The sequence below is a fragment of the Coregonus clupeaformis genome, chromosome 35 (assembly GCF_020615455.1).
Source record: "Coregonus clupeaformis isolate EN_2021a chromosome 35, ASM2061545v1, whole genome shotgun sequence".
Lineage (NCBI taxonomy): Eukaryota > Metazoa > Chordata > Actinopteri > Salmoniformes > Salmonidae > Coregonus > Coregonus clupeaformis.
The window spans coordinates 17,477,413-17,496,944 of record NC_059226.1 but is presented as its reverse complement, the minus strand read 5'-3'; the positions used below and the strand labels follow the sequence as shown (position 1 = coordinate 17,496,944).

General features: G+C 41.2%; 1 protein-coding gene across 1 annotated transcript; it reads right to left on the bottom strand.

Annotated features, from left to right (window-relative positions):
• Positions 1-318: 318 nt before the first annotated feature.
• On the bottom strand, positions 319-17,675 carry LOC121569602 (stAR-related lipid transfer protein 3). The gene is made up of 14 exons (XM_041880691.2): positions 17,590-17,675; positions 9,934-10,178; positions 9,323-9,400; positions 9,042-9,119; positions 8,863-8,916; positions 8,205-8,322; positions 7,853-7,954; positions 7,537-7,685; positions 7,132-7,194; positions 6,863-6,958; positions 6,616-6,695; positions 6,337-6,441; positions 6,066-6,159; positions 319-2,315 (listed from the first exon to the last, which is right to left on the bottom strand). Exons 2-14 carry the CDS (start codon positions 10,150-10,152, stop codon positions 2,211-2,213), a joined length of 1,341 nt encoding a protein of 446 aa, XP_041736625.2. The 5' UTR covers positions 10,153-10,178; positions 17,590-17,675; the 3' UTR covers positions 319-2,210.
• Positions 17,676-19,532: the final 1,857 nt, after the last annotated feature.

Below are 19,532 nucleotides of genomic sequence, written 5' to 3'. Positions count from 1 at the left end.
GATTTTGTTCAGTTTGGCATCTAATGGACAAAACCCTGTGTTTTGCCTGCATCAACTCAGTTAACACTCAGTGGTTTGAAATCAACTGCTTGCGACCACAGACACTTTCCCTGTGACATCTTCCTTTTCAGCGGAGTCACTCTTAATATCACAAGTGTACATTTTGTAAATCTGGGCTATCTATGTAGGCCTACAGGATGACCTACTCAACCAGGCATCTTGGACAGAGCCCTCTGTTATTTTGTGGTAGTTTGTGTTACAGGGTTGAGGGGTAAGTTCACTGGAAAGGCTGCGAAATGTGAGTCAGGATGTTTCATCAATAATTAACTTCACATTTTTATTACAAGATTTAAGGTGGGCTAATCTTGGTCAGTATCCTGGTAAAATATTTGAAGAGTATCTTAAATTGACACATTTTTGTAAATGATCTGCAGTTTATGTATAATTTCAAAACAGAACAATCATAGAAATGAAAACATACAAAACTGAAAACGAAACAACCTTTGCAACACATACCTTTAGTAAACAAGTGACATTCTAGTAATAGATTAGTCCTAACAGTTAAAGAAAAGTGTGGTCACAGTGACACAATGCCCATTTCTGTCACTGTGACAAAGGCACCAAACCAACCAACCGCTTTCTCAGCCCAATTATTAGTTAAGGGATTTACAGAACTGGTTTAAGTGTGAAACTCCCACTCACACAGATGGCAAAAATATATATATTCATAGAAATCTAATACCTTATTTTCACTTTCAGACAGCCCATAAAAAAATTTAACATGTTTTGTTTCTGTCCTGATACGATAATTATGTCGCTAAGCCTGTTAACTAGGGCCCTAAAATAGAGTGGAGCCAAAAACAGAACAATTCCCTATTATGCTTTAATTTTTTTACAGGACTGCAAGGCATGAGAGGGGAACATGAGTTCTCACAAGCATAATGTTCAATGACCTGACATACCAGACATTCAGCACTGCATCAACATGCACACAGCATGCTGAAGGTTGTGATATGTGAGGCAGCATGCTTTGACATTGAGGAGCTGTTATTTTTTTTGTTACATACAGACAGTAGAGAATCAGTTAACTCCAATTATAGCCAATTTCAATGATCCTAAAATGTTGCATCCACCACAATGATAAATGTTAAACATACAGAATCACATAATTCATTTACTGCCACTTTTCCAACTACAGTATGTCTGCAGTAAAGGCTTATTTCAGAAGGCTGCGATACATTTACCAATACAGTTACAATTTAGATCAACCATCATTAAGGGCAGTTAGATTACCTCTAGCTAAAAAGGCCACTAAAGGCTTGGCACAGAGGAGTAGAGTTTCTGAATCTCTTTATGAACCCATGAGCGACCGATAACTCATCAAACCATCCATCTTGAGCTCCATTAAGTAGGTTGTCTCCTGTTGTCAGTAGATCAGTGGTGGTGTCGCCCTCTAGTGGCTGGAGGACCACATCACCCCTACAGTCTGCTTCCATGGATCACAGTGCAGTGAGGGTCAACGAGGAAAAAAGGGACACACTATGGGTTCGTTGTGTTCCAACAGTTCCATTTATGTTTAAGATGTGGTCATGTGTAGCTGTTTCCCCGGTTACCAGAGAAACACGGTGAAGACAGTGGAAAAATAACAAGAAAAAAGCAAAAACAGCCAGTCAATGGCTAATATAAATGTACAGTAGAATAAGGCTCAGAGTTAGAGTTAGCGGTTTGATGCAGCAAACCCAGTCATTGTACCAGTTCTTCCTACGCAGTCAAAAAGACGTCCACCTTCATCAAGTCTCGTCAAGCACAGTCCGAACTCCATTACACTTTCAACTCTGTTAGACTTCTTGGCTGGAGGGAGTTGCAGCCAGCACTGGCGTCACAGTGAGAGAAACAGCAGAAAAGTTACATAAAAATGTGTGTAACTGTTTAAAAACAACATGGAGTCTATGGGAGAGGAGGACGGTCTCCTCCGACAGCCCCAGACCTCCTCACGTCTAAAAGACCGGTAAAAGTGCAGACATACCAGTCTCCCATCCTCTATGCTGTTGACTTTCATCTAGTCTAAGTAAGTTTGATATCCACCATAATCTCAGGTGCACTTCCAACTGTAGGTGTTCCCAAAAATCTGCAGTGACGCCTCCAAACCTGTGGTGGCGCTGTGGATTGCAGGCATTCAGCTTCCCTACAGGAAGTAAGTGAAAGGGCATCTAGCGAGTGGACCGTAGGTCAGCAATGCGTTGGCGTAGATGGGCCATGAACTCAAACATGGTGGCAGCCAGACTCTGGTGGATAAGGTAGCGGGGCAGTCGACCCTGAGACAAAACAAGATCAGACATGAAAGTTATTCTGCTTCTCCAGCTGACAGACAATCTATCAAAGCAACAAGCACAAACAAACCATTCTTAATTTTTTTTTTTTTGATTTTTTTTTTTACATACATACACATATCCTTTAAAAATATATATTTCCATGTATTACTTTCCAACCCCACGACCCCTTCCCTAATTGGAGTAAACTAGTGAAAAACAACGCTTAGGCCTCTACTTCCAGCTTATACATACTATATACATTTTATGGACACAGTCAATTTTACAATAATTATATTTTGTTTGTTTTTACTCCTGAACTTCCTCTACCCTCAAACTCTCAGATCATTTTCATGATGTCCATCCGGTTTGCTTCTATATGCCATATCTTTCTAACTGTGCTCTTTCACAAAAGCTCTCAGCCTATAACCTATATACTTATTATGGACACAGTATGCTTTACATTAGTTATCTTGTTATTAATAGTTGTTATTTGTTATTAGTCCCATCCTTCAACTCTATTCAATACCTCCCATCTATCTCTTAACACCATCCATCTTGGATTTCTATTTGCCATATATTTTTCAACTGTACTGTGATGTTTCACAAAAGCTCTGAACCCTTCTATTCTCATAGTTTCTACTGTTTGTAAATTGAAAATATATTTTTTTGCTAAAAGTATTATTATATTATTGATCGATTGACTATGACTTTTCAGATCACCCAGAAGTGCTATCTGCAGGGTTAGCTCCAGGTAAATATTGCAATCCTTTAGCCATTCCTGGACCTGTGTCCAAAAACAAGCTACAAATGGACAGTACCAAAACAAATGATCTAATGATTCTGTCTCTTCGCAGCAAAATCAGCAGAGCTGGGAAGATTGTATCCCCCATATAAATAACATTCTATTGGTAGCAAGAATTTTGTATAGTAATTTAAATTGAACAATTCTAAGTTTTGAATCCGGCGTTGTTTTGCGTATCAGTTCATAAACACTATGCCATGGGATCGGTACGTCAAAAATCTCTTCCCAACTATTTTGCAATCTATATGGGACGGCTGTCAATCCTTTGGTCCTTAAATGAAACTGGTATACTTTTTTATTTATCACAATTTTCTTTAACCAATGATGTTCCTTAATGCAGGGCCGACAGACAAGTTCCTTACTTTTTCCACCTTCCTCTTCCATTTTTGCGGTAATGCTGCAATTATTTGGTTGTAATTTTGGGTAGAGCAGACATTTCCATATGTTTTTGTTAGCTGCATGTGCGACATAACTCCACCAGTCCTACCTATGATATCATTTACGAAGACTATACCTTTTTAAAAACATTTTTTCAAAAAATAATGTTTTTTTATCAATTAGTATATTTGAGTTTAACCACAATATTTGTTGCATTATTTGTTCTGTCATTTCTGGAGGATTACATTGAAATTGCAACCAACTTTCTATGGCTTGTTTTAGAAATAGTGATATTTGGGAGATTATTTCCTTTTCAAATAACTGAAAGTGAGAGGTTGTAATCTGAATAAAGGGAAAAAGGCCATTCTTGAACATGGGGTGAGACAATCTTACTAATTTGCTAGAGAACCAGTTCAGATTTAAGTATAACTTTTGTATGACTGAAGCTTTTAGTGATAGGTCTAATGCTTTAATATTTAATCATTTCTGTCCTCCGAATTCATATTCATTATATAAATAGGCCCGTTTAATTTTGTCTGACTTGCCGTTCCAAATAAAATGGAATATTTTTTTCTCATATAATAAAAAAAAAAAAACTGTTCGATAGGCGTAGGCAAGACCATAAGCAAATAGGTAAACACTAAAGAGTTAATAAGGGTGATTTTTCCACAAATAGACAGGTATTTACATTTCCATGGTAGCAAGATCTTATCTATTTTTGCTAACTTTCTATTAAAATGTATTGGAGTGAGATCATTTATTTCATTTGGGATATGTATTCCGAGTATATCCACATCACCATCAGACCATTTTATTGGTAAACTACATGGTAATGCAAATGTTTTATATTTTAGTGATCCAATACGTAATATAGTACATTTATCATAATTTGGTTGTAATCCAGAGAGGTTAGAAAATGTATCTAGATCCTCTATGAGGCTGTGGAGGGATTCAAGTTGTGGATTTAAAAGAAAACATCAATCATCAGCGTACAATGGCACCTTTGTTTTTAAGCCCTGGATTTCTAATCCCTTGATATTATTGCTGGATCTGATTTTAATAGCTAACATTTCGATGGCTATAATAAATATATATGCCGATAATATGGACAACCTTGTTTTACTCCTCTTGACAGTTTAAAACCTTCGGAGAAATAACCATTATTTACTATTTTATACCTAGGGTTACTATACATTATTTTAATCCATTTTATAAGAGATTCTCCAAAATTGAAATGCTCCAGGCATTTATATATAAACTCCAGTTGTACTTTATCAAATGCCTTTTCAAAGTCTAGCAGGCCTGGTTTCCCAGATGTTTCATAGTGTTCTATTGTTTCCAGTACTTGCCTTATATTATCTCCAATGTATCGTCCATGTAAAAAACCTGTCTGATTAGAATGAATAATGTCTGACAATACCTTTTTAATTCAATGCGCTATACATTTTGCTAGAATGTTTGCATCACAACACTGAAGTGTAAGGGGCCTCCATTTTTTTTTAAATGGACTGGATCTTTATATTTTCCACTTGTATCCTGTTTCAGTAATAATGAGATCAGACCTTCTTCTTGAGTGTCTGATAATCTACCATTTACATAGGAGTGGTTAAAACATGCTAATAACGGTCCTCTGAGTATATCAAAAAAGGTTTGGTATACCTCGACTGGTATGTCATCCAACCCTGGAGTTTTCCCGGACTTAAAGTCTTTAATTGCATCCAGAATTTCCTCCTCTGTAATTTCACCTTCACATGATTCTTTCTGTACGGCTGTTAATTTTACATTATCAATAGAAAAAAAATCCCTAAAATTAGCTTCAGTTAGAGGAGATGGAGGCAACTGAAACGAAAACATATGCTTAAAGTACTTTGCTTCCTCCTTCAACATATCATTTGGTGAATCATGGGTGACTCCGTCATTTGTAAGCAGTTTCAATTATTTTTGTTAGCATTTCTATGTTGAAGATTAAAAAATAATTTGGTGCATTTTCCCCCATATTCCATCCAGTTTGTTTTATTTCTATAATATATTACACTTGATCTTTCTTGAATAAGTTTCTCCATTTCTTTTTGTTTTTCCTCTAATTTATTCTGAGCCTCTATGTTACAGTTTTTATTGCTATCTATGTGTTCTGTTAGACCTTCTATTTCCTTTGTTAGTATGGACTCTTTTAACCTAAATTGCTTTTGTTTTCGAGATGAGTACTGAATTGCATGGCCTCCTAAAGGCACATTTAAAAGTGTCCAATACAATAAGGGGATTTTCTGTACCTATGTTATGTCGGAAAAAATCAGTTATAAATTCCTCTGTCCTAGTTAAAAACAAGTTATCATCCAATAGGCTTTGATTACATTTCCAATATCCTCGTCCACGTGGAAATTCGGTAAGTGTAATGTATGCGACAATTATATGATGGTCCGACCGCATTCTGTCCCCTATCAACACTTTTGTAACTTTTGGTGCCAACGAGAATGACATAAGAAAGAAGTCAAGACGACTAGCTTGATTGAGTCTCCGCCATGTATATCTCACTAGGTCAGGATATTGAAGCCTCCATAACAGTGTGCTCTTACCTTGAGGTCTGTGTTGAGCACCCAGATAAAGGTACAAACCGAGGGGTTACTGCTGGACTTCAGGACCACAAACCCTCCTGGACCATTCTCACCTCTAGGGAAGAGAAGAGAGAGGGATGGATGGTAGGGAGGAGAGGAGAAGAGAGAGTTAGAGGAGAGGGATGGTAGTATCACATACCGGCTAATTAACTAGCATGAATGGTCTGGTTGACATGATTTGCTTTCAGTATTGTTCCCAGTGAAATGAGGCTGTCTAGAGGCAAGGCCAGACCTGACATAGCGACTGTGCGGAGGCTTGGCGTCATGGTCGGTTGCCATGCCAGCAGAGATGTAGCAGTCTCGTTTGCGTTCCACCCGCCGCACATTCACAAAGTCTCTGAGGGAGACAAGGACATTAATTACTTTTACATGGACAAAACGAGGGTTGGCACCCTATATAAATGGCACCCTATATAATGTACTACTTTTGACCAGGCCCGCAAGAGAAGTGCACTACATAGGGAACAGGGTGGCTGCCATATTCGAGGTAGTCCATGTTGTGTTGAGTTACCTGGCAGACACTACCCCCCCTGCTGCCCCGGAAGAGACATCGTACGACACCAGCGTGTTGTCATCAACCCTCTGGAGGATCTAAAGGAACAAATGAAGAGCAACGTCACCCTTTGGCATCGTACAGGCCACAACAACTTATCTGAATCATAATAAAACAGTTTTCACAGTAGGTTCACTGTATTAGGTTAAGCCTGTTTGTCTGATGACCAGTCATGAGAAAGAGGAGAGAGGATAGTGCAGGTTACCTGGCAGCCAGAAACAGTTTTGTTCCAATGGACCATCTTCTCTGGCTGTAAGATCACCTCCTGGTACACCAGCTCTGCTGGACACTGCATAAAGGCCTGGGAAATACACCACACACAAACCAATAGGTATAAATCCAAACCTATCAAACCGTCCAGGAAGACCACAAATATACGATATATAGCCCAATGTCCCAAATACTTACACCAGACAAGCCACATGTTATGAAAGCAAAGACCATACACAAAATTAAACAGTAATGACAGTGTACCTTGAGAATGAAGGTCTTTCCATGGAAGGGGATCTCCAGTGTGTACACAGAATCCCCCGCGTCCTGACAAAAGGAGAAACAACGTAATTTTAGCAACATCCAGTAAATCGGTCATTATCAAACCCTCGTGTCCACACCACAGACTAACAGCGTACAACACCAAGTAGCTAACCAGAAGCAACTAGAGCACAAGTGTCACTCATTCCATGGAGGGCCGAGTGTCTGCTGGTTTTCCCTCCTCCCTCATACTTGATTGACCAATGAAGGTCACTGATTAGTTAGGAACTCCCCTCACCTGGTTGTCTAGGTCTTAACTGGACACAAATTGAAAGGAAATAACAAAAACCAGTAGACACTCAGCCCTTCACGGAATGAGTTTGACACCCCTGAACTTGAGCCACTTACATTGTTCTTCTGAAACTTCCAGTTCTCCTCCTGGGCCAGGATCTGTTCCACCACAGCCATGGCCTCTTTACCCTGCCTCACCAGCTCCTTCTCCTGGTGGGAGACTGCCCTGCGACCCAGCCCCTCCTCATCCCAGTCCTCCTCAGACCCTGGCCATCATAACACAACCACACACACAGGTAGCATGGAGATTACAGTTAGGTAAGAGACTGTGCAGAGGTGAAACAAAGAGAAAGAGATACAGCAGACATGGAAGATACAGAGACAGACATTGAGAATTACAAGGAGAGAGAGAAATGGAGATGTAGTGTGGTACCTGCAAGGGATTCAGGTGGAGAGTAGAACTGTCCTTCAGACACAGCGCGAGGGTAGATCATGGGAGCTCGCTCCGACGCTGCGTTCACTGCTGCTAGGTAGGCTGAGTGAGACAGAGACCATAAAGAGAGAAGTAAAAGACCACATATCTTCCTCTCCTCTTTGTCCATTCCATTATCCAATGCATCATTCCATCCCTACTTCTGTCCCTCAACTACAACCCACTTCCTCCTTCTGAGGGGATTTCCTTTATCTTTTGCATATTCATGTCCTATCTGGCAAAATGACTGAACAAACATGTCCAGGAGTTTCCGTTGATCCCATTGAAATGTATCCATCTCTCTGTGACTCACCTCTCTCATCACCAGCCTCTACGGAGAGCACCTTGAAGTCCAGGAACCACGTCTCCAGCCACGCCACCACAAAGGATGTGATGGGCAACACGTAGCCAAAGGCATTCTGGGATAGCAGCTGTGTGAGGAATGACATGTCAGTCTGAGACAAATGGTATATATAGGCTACATCCCAAATGGCACCCTATTCCCTATTTAGTGCACTACTTTTGACCAGGGTCCATAGGGGTCTGGTCAAAAGTAGTGCACTATAGAGGAAAGGGTGGCATTTGGGACTCAGCCATACACTTGTGTAGACAGCCATTTGAATAAACACTACTACTTCTGCCATTTCTGAGACATGATGCTGAGCAGTATCTTGACAAAAGCAACATTTTGTCACCTTCCCCTTTGTTAAAAATAAATAGCAAAGAGATTGTAGGGGTGTGTGGGTGCAGGCGTGTAGACACAGGATAGAAGAAAGGCTTAACTCAGATCCTAATAGATTTGAATGTATAATCCCCACCATGCTGAATACACAGTAAAGGTTAACTGCAGACAAACTGACAGTACATTAATGTTCTAATTAAGTGAAAATGTGAAGTGGCTCAGAAAACAGACAACTGTTGAGCTCAGTCAAAACTGTTTCTGGTATGAGAGGAGAGGGGGAGGCACTCACATTGGAGAGGATGACTTTGGCTACAAGGAAGGAGCTGGTCACTAGAGTGGTGATCTATGAGAATGAAACACTGTTAAAAACATGAGCTTTCACAGCTGGCATTGGGTGGGAGCAGTCAGAACACCACATATGACCACCAGTCCATCTAGGTACCAGTCTGTCTCAAGGAGCTCTCTTACCGCAATGACCCACCAGTGCCTCAGGCGCAAGGCAGCATAGCCCAACTGGAGACACAGGAAACGAAACAAGGCAAGGAGCTATGGTGGAGGAAAAAGCCAAACAAGAAGAGAGCAAAACTTCCGTTGTTATTTCCGTATCTGATCATGAGAGCTGGCCATGTTGACTTTGCTTTCAATAAAGGCAAGCATCGGCATGTGAATAACCTTGACAGTATGTTCAGTTCATTAAAACGTATGACTTTCTGACCTATTCAAATTATAGCATGACCGTTTACACTCACAAATATGTCAAAGAAGGAGGACTGGAAGTTGTACTTGACAACCTCCAGCTCAAGGCTCTGCCAAATGGAGTTATTGATCTGCAGTGGGACAAAGCAAGAGTTGAACCATATGTAAAACATGCAGCCAGAGGCAAGCTCTTCCTAAAACATACATACATGCATACATACATACCATCATCATCAGGGAACGCTGACATGATGAGAGACAGTAACGGACACACACTGAGAGCAAATAACCTATTAACCTATAACTGTTAACAGCTCTGCTGGGAATCTGACTAATAATCTTGTTGACATTTTTAAAAGGAAGTGGTAAAGAGAGAAGAGCAATACACCGAGTATACAAAACATTAAGAACACCCATGAAAGACTGACCAGGTGAAACCTATGATCCCTTATTGATGTCACTTGTTAAATTAAAAATGCAACTCAATATTAGGAAGGTGTTCTTAATATACACAATGGACATAATGTAGAACAGTGAAAACAAGTACGGAGAGTGATCCTGAAAAAAATAGTCTAAAACAAGGGGCAGAGACCAACAAGTGAGACATGAGAGAAAGCAACAATAGACGAGAGAGTAGAAATAGATTGACAACAGGTGACCTCACATTGAGCTCGATGATCCACAGCAGGGAGATGAAGAGGAGGTCAAATGTGACGAAGAGGCAAAAGGTGCGACGGACGTCCGAGATGACCTTCTTCTCCCCAGGGGGCACCACCAGGTAGTGGGGAGAGGGGAGGGATACAGAGGTGGAGTAGGACGCATTCAGAGAGGCGATGGCAGGAAGGCTCCCCCTAAACTCCCCATTGTCCACTCCGCCCGGCATTCCTACTGAGAGAGGGGTCGATCCACCTGGGACAGAAAGAGGGGGAGTAATGGTGAGGTGTGGCCAGTGAAAGAGTTCGGCTGGTCTCCCAGAAGCAGATTAAGCCTAGTCCTTGACTAAAAAGCTATTTTAATGGAGTATCTGTGTCTGGGAAACTGGCCCAGTGTTTAGGGGTATAAGAAGAGAAAAATCATCACAGGGTAAAAATATTAGAATTCAATCACTTTTTAACAGCATCCCTTTTCATTTCAACAAAACTTTCCATTCATGTTTGCCCATGGAAGAAAGGTCAGAAAGTGACTTTTTGGTACTGAATGCCAAAACATTCAGAAGATGAAGGTGCTCAAAGTTGACCCATTTTGCATACCCCACCATACCAAGAGACATTGATGTCTTCATCACTGGAAAAGATAAACGGTTGCGTTTGCTATAATTTAAAAGCTTACAAACAGTGTTTTCAAACCATTTTACTATTTCTTGAAAAAAAAAGTTACATAAAATGTTATTTTTAAACGCTGATTTCTTCATATACAGTTGAAGTCGGAAGTTTACATAGTGAGGGAAAAAAGTATTTGATCCCCTGCTGATTTTGTACATTTGCCCACTGACAAAGAAATGATCAGTCTCTAACTTTAATGGTAGGTTTATTTGAACAGTGAGAGACATTTACATTTTAGTCATTTAGCAGACGCTCTTATCCAGAGCGACTTACAGTTAGCGCATACATTATTTTATTGAACCCACAACCCTGGCGTTGCAAACGCCATGCTCTACCAACTGAGCTACATCCCCTGCCGGCCATTCCCTCCCCTACCCTGGACATTCCCTCCCCTACCCTGGACGAGCCTGGATTCGAACCAGGATCTCTAGTGGCACAGCTAGCACTGCGATGCAGTGCCTTAGACCACTGCGCCACTCGGGAGAGACAGAATAACAACAAAAAAATCCAGAAAAACGCATGTCAAAAATGTTATAAATTGATTTGCATTTTAAATGAGGGAAATAAGTATTTGACCCCCTCTCAATCAGAAAGATTTCTGGCTCCCAGGTGTCTTTTATACAGGTAACGAGCCGAGATTAGGAGCACACTCTTAAAGGGAGTGCTCCTAATCTCAGTTTGTTACCTGTATAAAAAGACACCTGTCCACAGAAGCAATCAATCAATCAGATTCCAAACTCTCTCCAAGAATGTCAGGGACAAGATTGTAGACCTACACAAGGCAGGAATGGGCTACAAGACCATCGCCAAGCAGCTTGGTGAGAAGGTGACAACAGTTGGTGCGATTATTCGCAAATGGAAGAAACACAAAAGAACTGTCAATCTCCCTCGGCCTGGGGCTCCATGCAAGATCTCACCTCGTGGAGTTGCAATGATCATGAGAACGGTGAATAATCAGCCCAGAACTACACGGGAGGATATTGTCAATGATCTCAAGGCAGCTGGGACCATTGTCACCAAGAAAACTATTGGTAACACACTACGCCGTGAAGGACTGAAATCCTGCAGCGCCCGCAAGGTCCCCCTGCTCAAGAAAGCAAATATACAGGCCCGACTGAAGTTTGCCAATGAACATCTGAATGATTCAGAGAAGAACTGGGTGAAAGTGTTGTGGTCAGATGAGACCAAAATCGAGCTCTTTGGCATCAACTCAACTCGCCGTGTTTGGAGGAGGAGGAATGCTGCCTATGACCCCAAGAACACCATCCTCACCGTCAAACATGGAGGTGGTTATGCTTTGGGGGTGTTTTTCTGGTAAGGGGACAGGACAACTTCACCGCATCAAAGGGACGATGGACGGGGCCATGTACCGTCAAATCTTGGGTGAGAACCTCCTTCCCTCAGCCAGGGCATTGAAAATGGGTCGTGGATGGGTATTCCAGCATGACAAATACCCAAAACACACAGTCAAGGCAACAAAGGAGTGGCTCAAGAAGAAGCACATTAAGGTCCTGGAGTGGCCTAGCCAGTCTCCAGACCTTAATCCCATAGAAAATCTGTGGAGGGAGCTGAAGGTTCGAGTTGCCAAACGTCAGGCTCGAAACCTTAATGACTTGGAGAAGATCTGCAAAGAGGAGTGGGACAAAAAAAAATCCCTCCTGAGATGTGTGCAAACCTGGTGGCCAACTACAAAAAACGTCTGACCTCTGTGATTGCCAACAAGGGCTTTGCAGCCAAGTACTAAGTCATGTTTTGCAGAGGGATCAAATACGTATTTCTCTAATTAAAATGCAAATCAATTTATAACATTTTTGACATGCGTTTTTCTGGATTTTTTTGTTGTTATTCTGTCTCTCACTGTTCAACTAAACCTACCATTAAAATTATAGACTGATCAGGTCTTTGTCAGTGGGCAAACGTACAAAATCAGCAGAGGATCAAATACTTTTTTCCCCTCACTGTACACCTTAGCCAAATACATTTAAACTCAGTTTTCCACAATTCCTGACATTTAATCCTAGTAAAAATGCCCTGTCTTAGGTCAGTTAGGATCACCACTTTATTTTAAGAATGTGAAATGTCAGAATAATAGTAGAGAGAATGATTTATTTATTTCATCACATTCCCAGTGGGTCAGAAGTTTACATACAGTCAATTAGTATTTGGTAACATTGCCTTTAAATTGTTTAACTTGGGTCAAACGTGTCAGGTAGCCTTCCACAAGCTTCTCCCCCCATTCCTCCTGACAGAGCTGGTGTAACTGAGTCAGGTTTGTAGGCCTCCTTGCTCGCACACGCTTTTTCAGTTCTGCCCACAACTTTTCTATAGGATTGAGGTCAGGGCTTTGTGATGGCCACTCCAATACCTTAACTTTGTTGTCCTTAAGCCATTTTGCCACAACTTTGGAAGTATGCTTGGGGTCATTGTCCATTTGGAAGACCCATTTGCGACCAAGCTTTAACTTCCTGACTGATGTCTTGAGATGTTGCTTCAATATATCCACATAATTTTCCTTCCTCATGATGCCATCTATTTTGTGAAGTGCACCAGTCCCTCCTGCAGCAAAGCACCCCCACAGCATGATGCTGCCACCCCCATGCTTCACGGTTGGGATGGTGTTCTTCGGCTTGCAAGCGGACCCCTTTTTCCTCCAAACATAACGACGGTCATTATGGCCAAACAGTTCTATTTTTGTTCCATCATACCAGAGTACATTTCTCCAAAAAGTACAATCTTTGTCCCCATGTGCAGTTGCAAACCGTAGTCTGGCTTTTTGATGGCGGTTTTGGAGCAGTGGCTTCTTCCTTGCTGAGCGGCCTTTCAGGTTATGTCGATATAGGACTAATTTTACTGTGGATATAGATACTTTTGTACCTGTTTCCTCCAGCATCTTGACAAGGTCCATTGCTGTTGTTCTGGGATTGATTTGCACTTTCTGCACCAACGTACGTTCATCTCTAGGAGAGAGAACGCTTCTCCTTCCTGAGCAGTATGACGGCTGCATGGTCCCATGGTGTTTATACTTGCGTACAATTTTTTGTACAGATGAACGTGGTACCTTCAGGCGTTTGGAAATTGCTCCCAAGGATGAACCAGACTTGCGGAGGTCTACAAAAAAATTCCTGAGGTCTTGGCTGATTTATTTTCATTTTCCCATGATGTCAAGCAAAGAGGCATTGAGTTTGAAGGTAGGCCTTGAAATACATCCACAGGTACACCTCAAATTGACTCAAATTATGTAAATTAGCCTATCAGAAGCTTCTAAAGCCATGACATAATTTTCTGGAATTTTCCAAGCTGTTTAAAGGCACAGTCAACTTAGTGTATGTAAACTTCTGACCCACTGGAATTGTGATACAGTGAATTATAAGTGAAATAATCTGTCTGTAAACAATTGTTGGAAAAATTACTTGTGTCATGCACAAAGTAGATGTCCTAACCAACTTGCCAAAACTATAGTTTGTTGACAAGAAATTTGAAGAGTGGTTGAAAAACGAGTTAATGACTCCAACCTAAGTGTATGTAAACTTCCGACTTCAACTGTACTCATACATTACATGGCCAAAAGTATGTGGACACATGTTCATCGAACATCTCTCATTCCAAAATCATGGGCATTAATATGGAGTTGGTCCCCCCCTTTGCTGCTATAACAGCGTCCACTCTTCTGGGAAGGCTTTCCACTAGATGTTGGAACATTGCTGCTGGGACTTGATTCCATTCAGCCACAAGAGCATTAGTGAGGTTGGGCGATTAGGCCTGGCTCGCAGTCTGCGTTCCAATTCAACCCAAAGGTGTTCGATGGGGTTGAGGTCAGGGCTCTGTGCAGGCCTATCAAGTTCTTCCACACCGATCTCAATAAACCATTTCTGTATGGACCTCGCTTTGTGCACGGAGGCATTGTTATGATGAAACAGGAAAGGGCCTTCCCCAAACTGTTGCCACAAAGTTGGAAGCACAGAATCATCTAGGATGTCATTGTATGCTGTATCGTTAAGATTTCCCTTCACTGGAACTAAGGAGCCTAGCCCGAACCATGAAAAACAGCCCCAGACCATTATTCCTCCTCCACCAAACTTTACAGTTGGCACTATGCATTGGGGCAGGTAGCATTCTCCTGGCATCCGCCAAACCCAGATTCGTCCATCGGACTGCCAGATGGTGAAGCGTGATTCATCACTCCAGAGAACGCATTTCCACTGCTCCAGAGTCCAATGGCGGCAGGCATTACACCACTCCAGCCGATGCTTGGCATTGAGCATGGTGATCTTAGGCTTGTGTGCAGCTGCTCGGCCATGGAAACCCATTTCATGAAGCTCCCGACAAACAGTTATTGTGCTGACTTTGCTTCCAGAGGCAGTTTGGAACTCGGTAGCGAGTGTTGCAACTGAGGACAGACAAATTTTAGGCACTTCAGCGGTCCCGTTCTGTGAGCTTGTGTGGCCTACCACTTCACGGCTGAGCCACTTCATAATAACAGCACTTACAGTTGACCAGGGCAGCTCTAGAAGGGCAGGAATTTGACAAACTGACTTGTTGGAAAGGTGGCATCCTATGACGGTGCCACGTTGAAAGTCACTGAGCTCTTCAGTACAGGCCATTCTATTGCCAATGTTTTTTCTATGGAGATTGCATGGCTATGTGCTCAACTGTATACACCTGTCAGCAACGGGTGTGGCTGAAATTGCCAAATCCACTAATTTGAAGGGGTGCCCACATACTTTTGGCCATGTAGTGTTTGTTGTAGCTTAGACCTTATTTCACGTCATTTGAGATTTTTGTGTTCTGCCCGCCATCGGTTGAGACTCAACATGCTCTTGAATACAGGGTGGATGTCACTTCAATCATAGAAATAGAATTCATAGAATGGACCTATCCCTTCAGAGCACTGCAATTTAGTTGATACACCATTGAAATGTAAATGTAAATGTTAACTAATTATTACCTCAGGAGGCTGAAGACATTTGGCTTGGAACCTAAGACCCTCACAAACTTTTACGGGTGCACCATTGACAGCATCCTGTCGGGCTGTATCACCGCCTGGTACGGCAACTGCACCGTCCGCAACCGCAGGGCTCTCCAGAGGGTGGTGTGGTCTGCCCAACGCATCACCGGGGGCACACTGCCAACCCTCCAGGACATCTACAGCACCGGTGTCACAGGAAGGCCAAGAAGATCATCAAGGACCTCAGCCACCCGAGCCACGGCCTGTTCACCACGCTATCATCCAGAAGGCGAGTTCAGTACAGGTGCATCAAAGCTGGGACCGAGAGACTGAAAAACAGCTTCCATCTCAAGGCCATCAGACTGTTAAATAGCCATCACTAGCCGGCCTCCACCCAGCACCCTGCCCTGAAATAGTCACTGTCACTAGCCGTCTACCACCCGGTTACTCAACCCTGCACCTTAGAGGCTGCTGCCCTATATACATAGACATGGAACACTGGTCACTTTAATGATGTTTACATACTGTTTTACCCATTTCATATGTATATACAGTATTCTAGTCAAGGCCATCCTATTCAACTATTGCTGTACATATACTATTCTATCCTACGTATTCTTCAGATATACTACATATTCTATCCACATACTGTCTATACATCCCATCACAAACACACATATATTTATTTATACTCAGGACTCTGACATGGCTCGTCCTAATATTTCTTAATTCCATTCATTTACTTTTGATTCGTTTGTATTGTTAGATATTACTGCACTGTTGGAGCTAGGAACACAAGCATTTCACTGGCATCTGCTAATTATGTGTATAGGCAACCATTAAAATTAGATTTGATCATCATCAATGATGATGTTCTATTCTAGACAGAAGATCATACAAAATGATTGCCTGATGATCTTATCAACTTTCCAATACCCTGTTTGTAAGCTTTTAAATGATATCAATCTCAACCGTTTATCTTTTCCAGTGATGAAGATATGGATGTCTCATGGTATGGTGGGGTATGCAAAAATGGGTCAACTTTGAGCACCTTTATCTCTTGGATGTTTTGGCATTCAGGTCCAAAAGGGTAATTTCTGACCACTTCTACCATGGGCAAATATGTATAGGTTTCGTTAAAATCAAAAGGGGTGCTGTCAAAAAGTGGTTGAATTCAAATGGAAATACCCCACAAGGAAAACTTAACACAACACAGTGTTTTCAGTAAAAAGTCAGCGCAAGTGCATACATGCACGGAAAGGGTAAAGATGATAGATTTTGTCAATCATCAAGACTTGATCGTCACTGTGATGGCAGGCCCCACCCTCTAATAAAGTAAACACAAATCATTGGACTGTTAGAGATAACAATAAATGCTGTTGATTTATCCGATTCTGAGTAGGCCTATTTACAGTATTGATTAGCATAGAATGCATCAATTTGCATTGTGGTTGAAGACTCACTGAACACATTAGGCTAAATTACCCTCATACAGACAAACAACTTAATCCTGAGATCTGGCCTGTGTACCGTCAGCCACATTACATAAGTGACCAAGTTGACTGAGTTATGACTCAGACAGAGTCATATCAAAACAAGTCGACACAAATCACTGCATTAGAAATGGTACTAAAACTGGACAGAAACTAGGGTATATAAAAAAAATATAACGTTAGCTAACTAGCTACAGACAGTAGATTGCTAGCTAACCAGCTAGCTAGCTGACACATAAACTGAAACTGGCTAGCTACAACTGGCTTAGCAATACATGCAGGTTCCGTTTCCGTACACACATGTACAATTAGTATATATAATACTGGGGGTAATATTTAATTGATACAGGCTTGCATAACAAGTGGAGAAAACAACAGTGTTAGCGCTGTCTTTAGCATTAGCTAGCTAATAACATAGCCACAGTATACACCCCATTCTCATGAATATATTACAATTAAACATAAATACATAGGATACAAATTTCACATCTGAACAATGACCACACGAAATTGGTTTGAATTTAATAAGGGAAAACTGTAGTCCTCAGCCTTTAACTCACCTGATTTAGTACATCATCATCGACGAACTTATCTTCCGGGAATACTTTTACATGAAACGGGTCACTATCTCACTTCCGGTTTAGACTTGTGGTAAACTGGCTTTAATGTCTATGGTGGTACGATGTAAGCTATTTGTTTTTCATCTGACAACAGTAGCAGTAGGCTACTTAAGCTACGTTTGGCTTACAAGTCCAGACAAATGCAATATTAAAGGACCTACCATTATATTTGTCTATTGTTGCAATAATTTGTCACTCCAAATAAATGAATTAGCCTACTTTCTAGGAAGCCTGTTTTGTAATTTGTCATCAGCTGACTTTGCTAGTTTGGTTTTCCAAGCGGGTGTTTTCTGACAAGCTCCACTTGACCAACATACCATCTGAGAAGCAACCAAACAGAATTCCAAGGATCAGAATTCCTTCTGGAATGTGGATCATGGTCATTCATTCAATCATGGGCTGTGAAATACGGACCACTTGTGGAAAAATTTTTTGTGGTGGGGTAGTACCCATAATTAAGGCCATATATTTTTTTAAATAAAAAAAACAACAACTAATTTTCTAAGTATATTTTTAAAGTTTTAGGATTAGTTTCACACACCAGAACAAACCGAATCCCTTCATCCAAGCTGTGTCCTTGTGTATTACTGTGACGATTACTTTTTATGTTCATCACAGATCCACAAGGAATGCAGGCATGAGCGCACAAATACACACGCACACACACCAGTGGATGCTGCTGAGGAGAGAACGGCTCATAATAATGGCCGGAACGCGCAAATGGAATGGCATCAAACACCTGGAAACCATGTGTTTGATGTATTTGATACCATTCCACCTTATTCCGCTCCAGTCATTACCACGAGCCTGTTCTCCCCAATTAAGGTGCCACCAACCTCCTGTGACACACACACACACACACACACACACACACACACACACACACACACACACACACACACACACACACACACACACAAAGTCATTTCAAATAAGGAAAATGTGTTTATTTAGATATTGTTATTGTTGCTCACATTGAAATGTCTACATCTTTAACAAGTACAGAAAAAAGAATGAAAACAAAAAGTGAAATAAAGAAGAATAGTGTGGATTAGAGTTCAGTCTTTCCATGGCACTCGTCTATTGACCATGGAGGATAGAGAGACTTAGAGAAGGAGAGGATGCTCACTCCAGCCAGACAGTGAGAGAATGGAGGGAGTAGGTGCCATATGTCCCAAAACGTTAAAGGGCTGCCCAGCCCAAACACCCAGGCAAGAGAAAAGAGCATACAAAAGTTCAATTGTCCAACAAAAAGAGAATCAAAACAATTACATTATATTAACAGTTGGTGCACATTGAGACATTCAACTGTGACTATCAAAATGTATTCAGCTGACCCAAGCAATCCTTTAGTTGGAGAACAGATGTGATAGAAATAAAGAAAACTGTTTATTAGACTGACATTATCAATGAGTACATGATGAAAATGACATTCTGAAGGTGAATATTTAAATATTCAAATGTGTTATTCCATTTCAGCAGGAAGAGAGAGACAGAGATTCACCATGTATTTTATTGTCTGTATTGTTTTTCATGAGAATAAGAAAAACACAGTTATCCAAGCCATGACTGAAAGGTTACTAAACATTGTGATAGCTGTTCAACAGAGAGAGACCATATACAGTGGGGGAAAAAAGTATTTAGTCAGCCACCAATTGTGCAAGTTCTCCCACTTAAAAAGATGAGAGAGGCCTGTAATTTTCATCATAGGTACACGTCAACTATGACAGCCAAAATGAGAAAAAAAAATCCAGAAAATCACATTGTAGGATTTTTAATGAATTTATTTGCAAATTATGGTGGAAAATAAGTATTTGGTCAATAACAAAAGTTTCTCAATACTTTGTTATATACCCTTTGTTGGCAATGACACAGGTCAAACT

Coding starts and splice junctions, on each gene's coding strand:
- LOC121569602 (XM_041880691.2), bottom strand. CDS start 10,152: ATGCCGGGCGGAGTGGACAATGGGGAGTTTAGGGGGAGCCTTCCTGCC. Junction 9,401..9,933: donor TGTGGATCATCGAGCTCAAT/GTGAGGTCACCT, acceptor GTCCCACTGCAG/ATCAATAACTCCATTTGGCA. Junction 7,195..7,536: donor GGAAGTTTCAGAAGAACAAT/GTAAGTGGCTCA, acceptor TCCTTTTGTCAG/GACGCGGGGGATTCTGTGTA.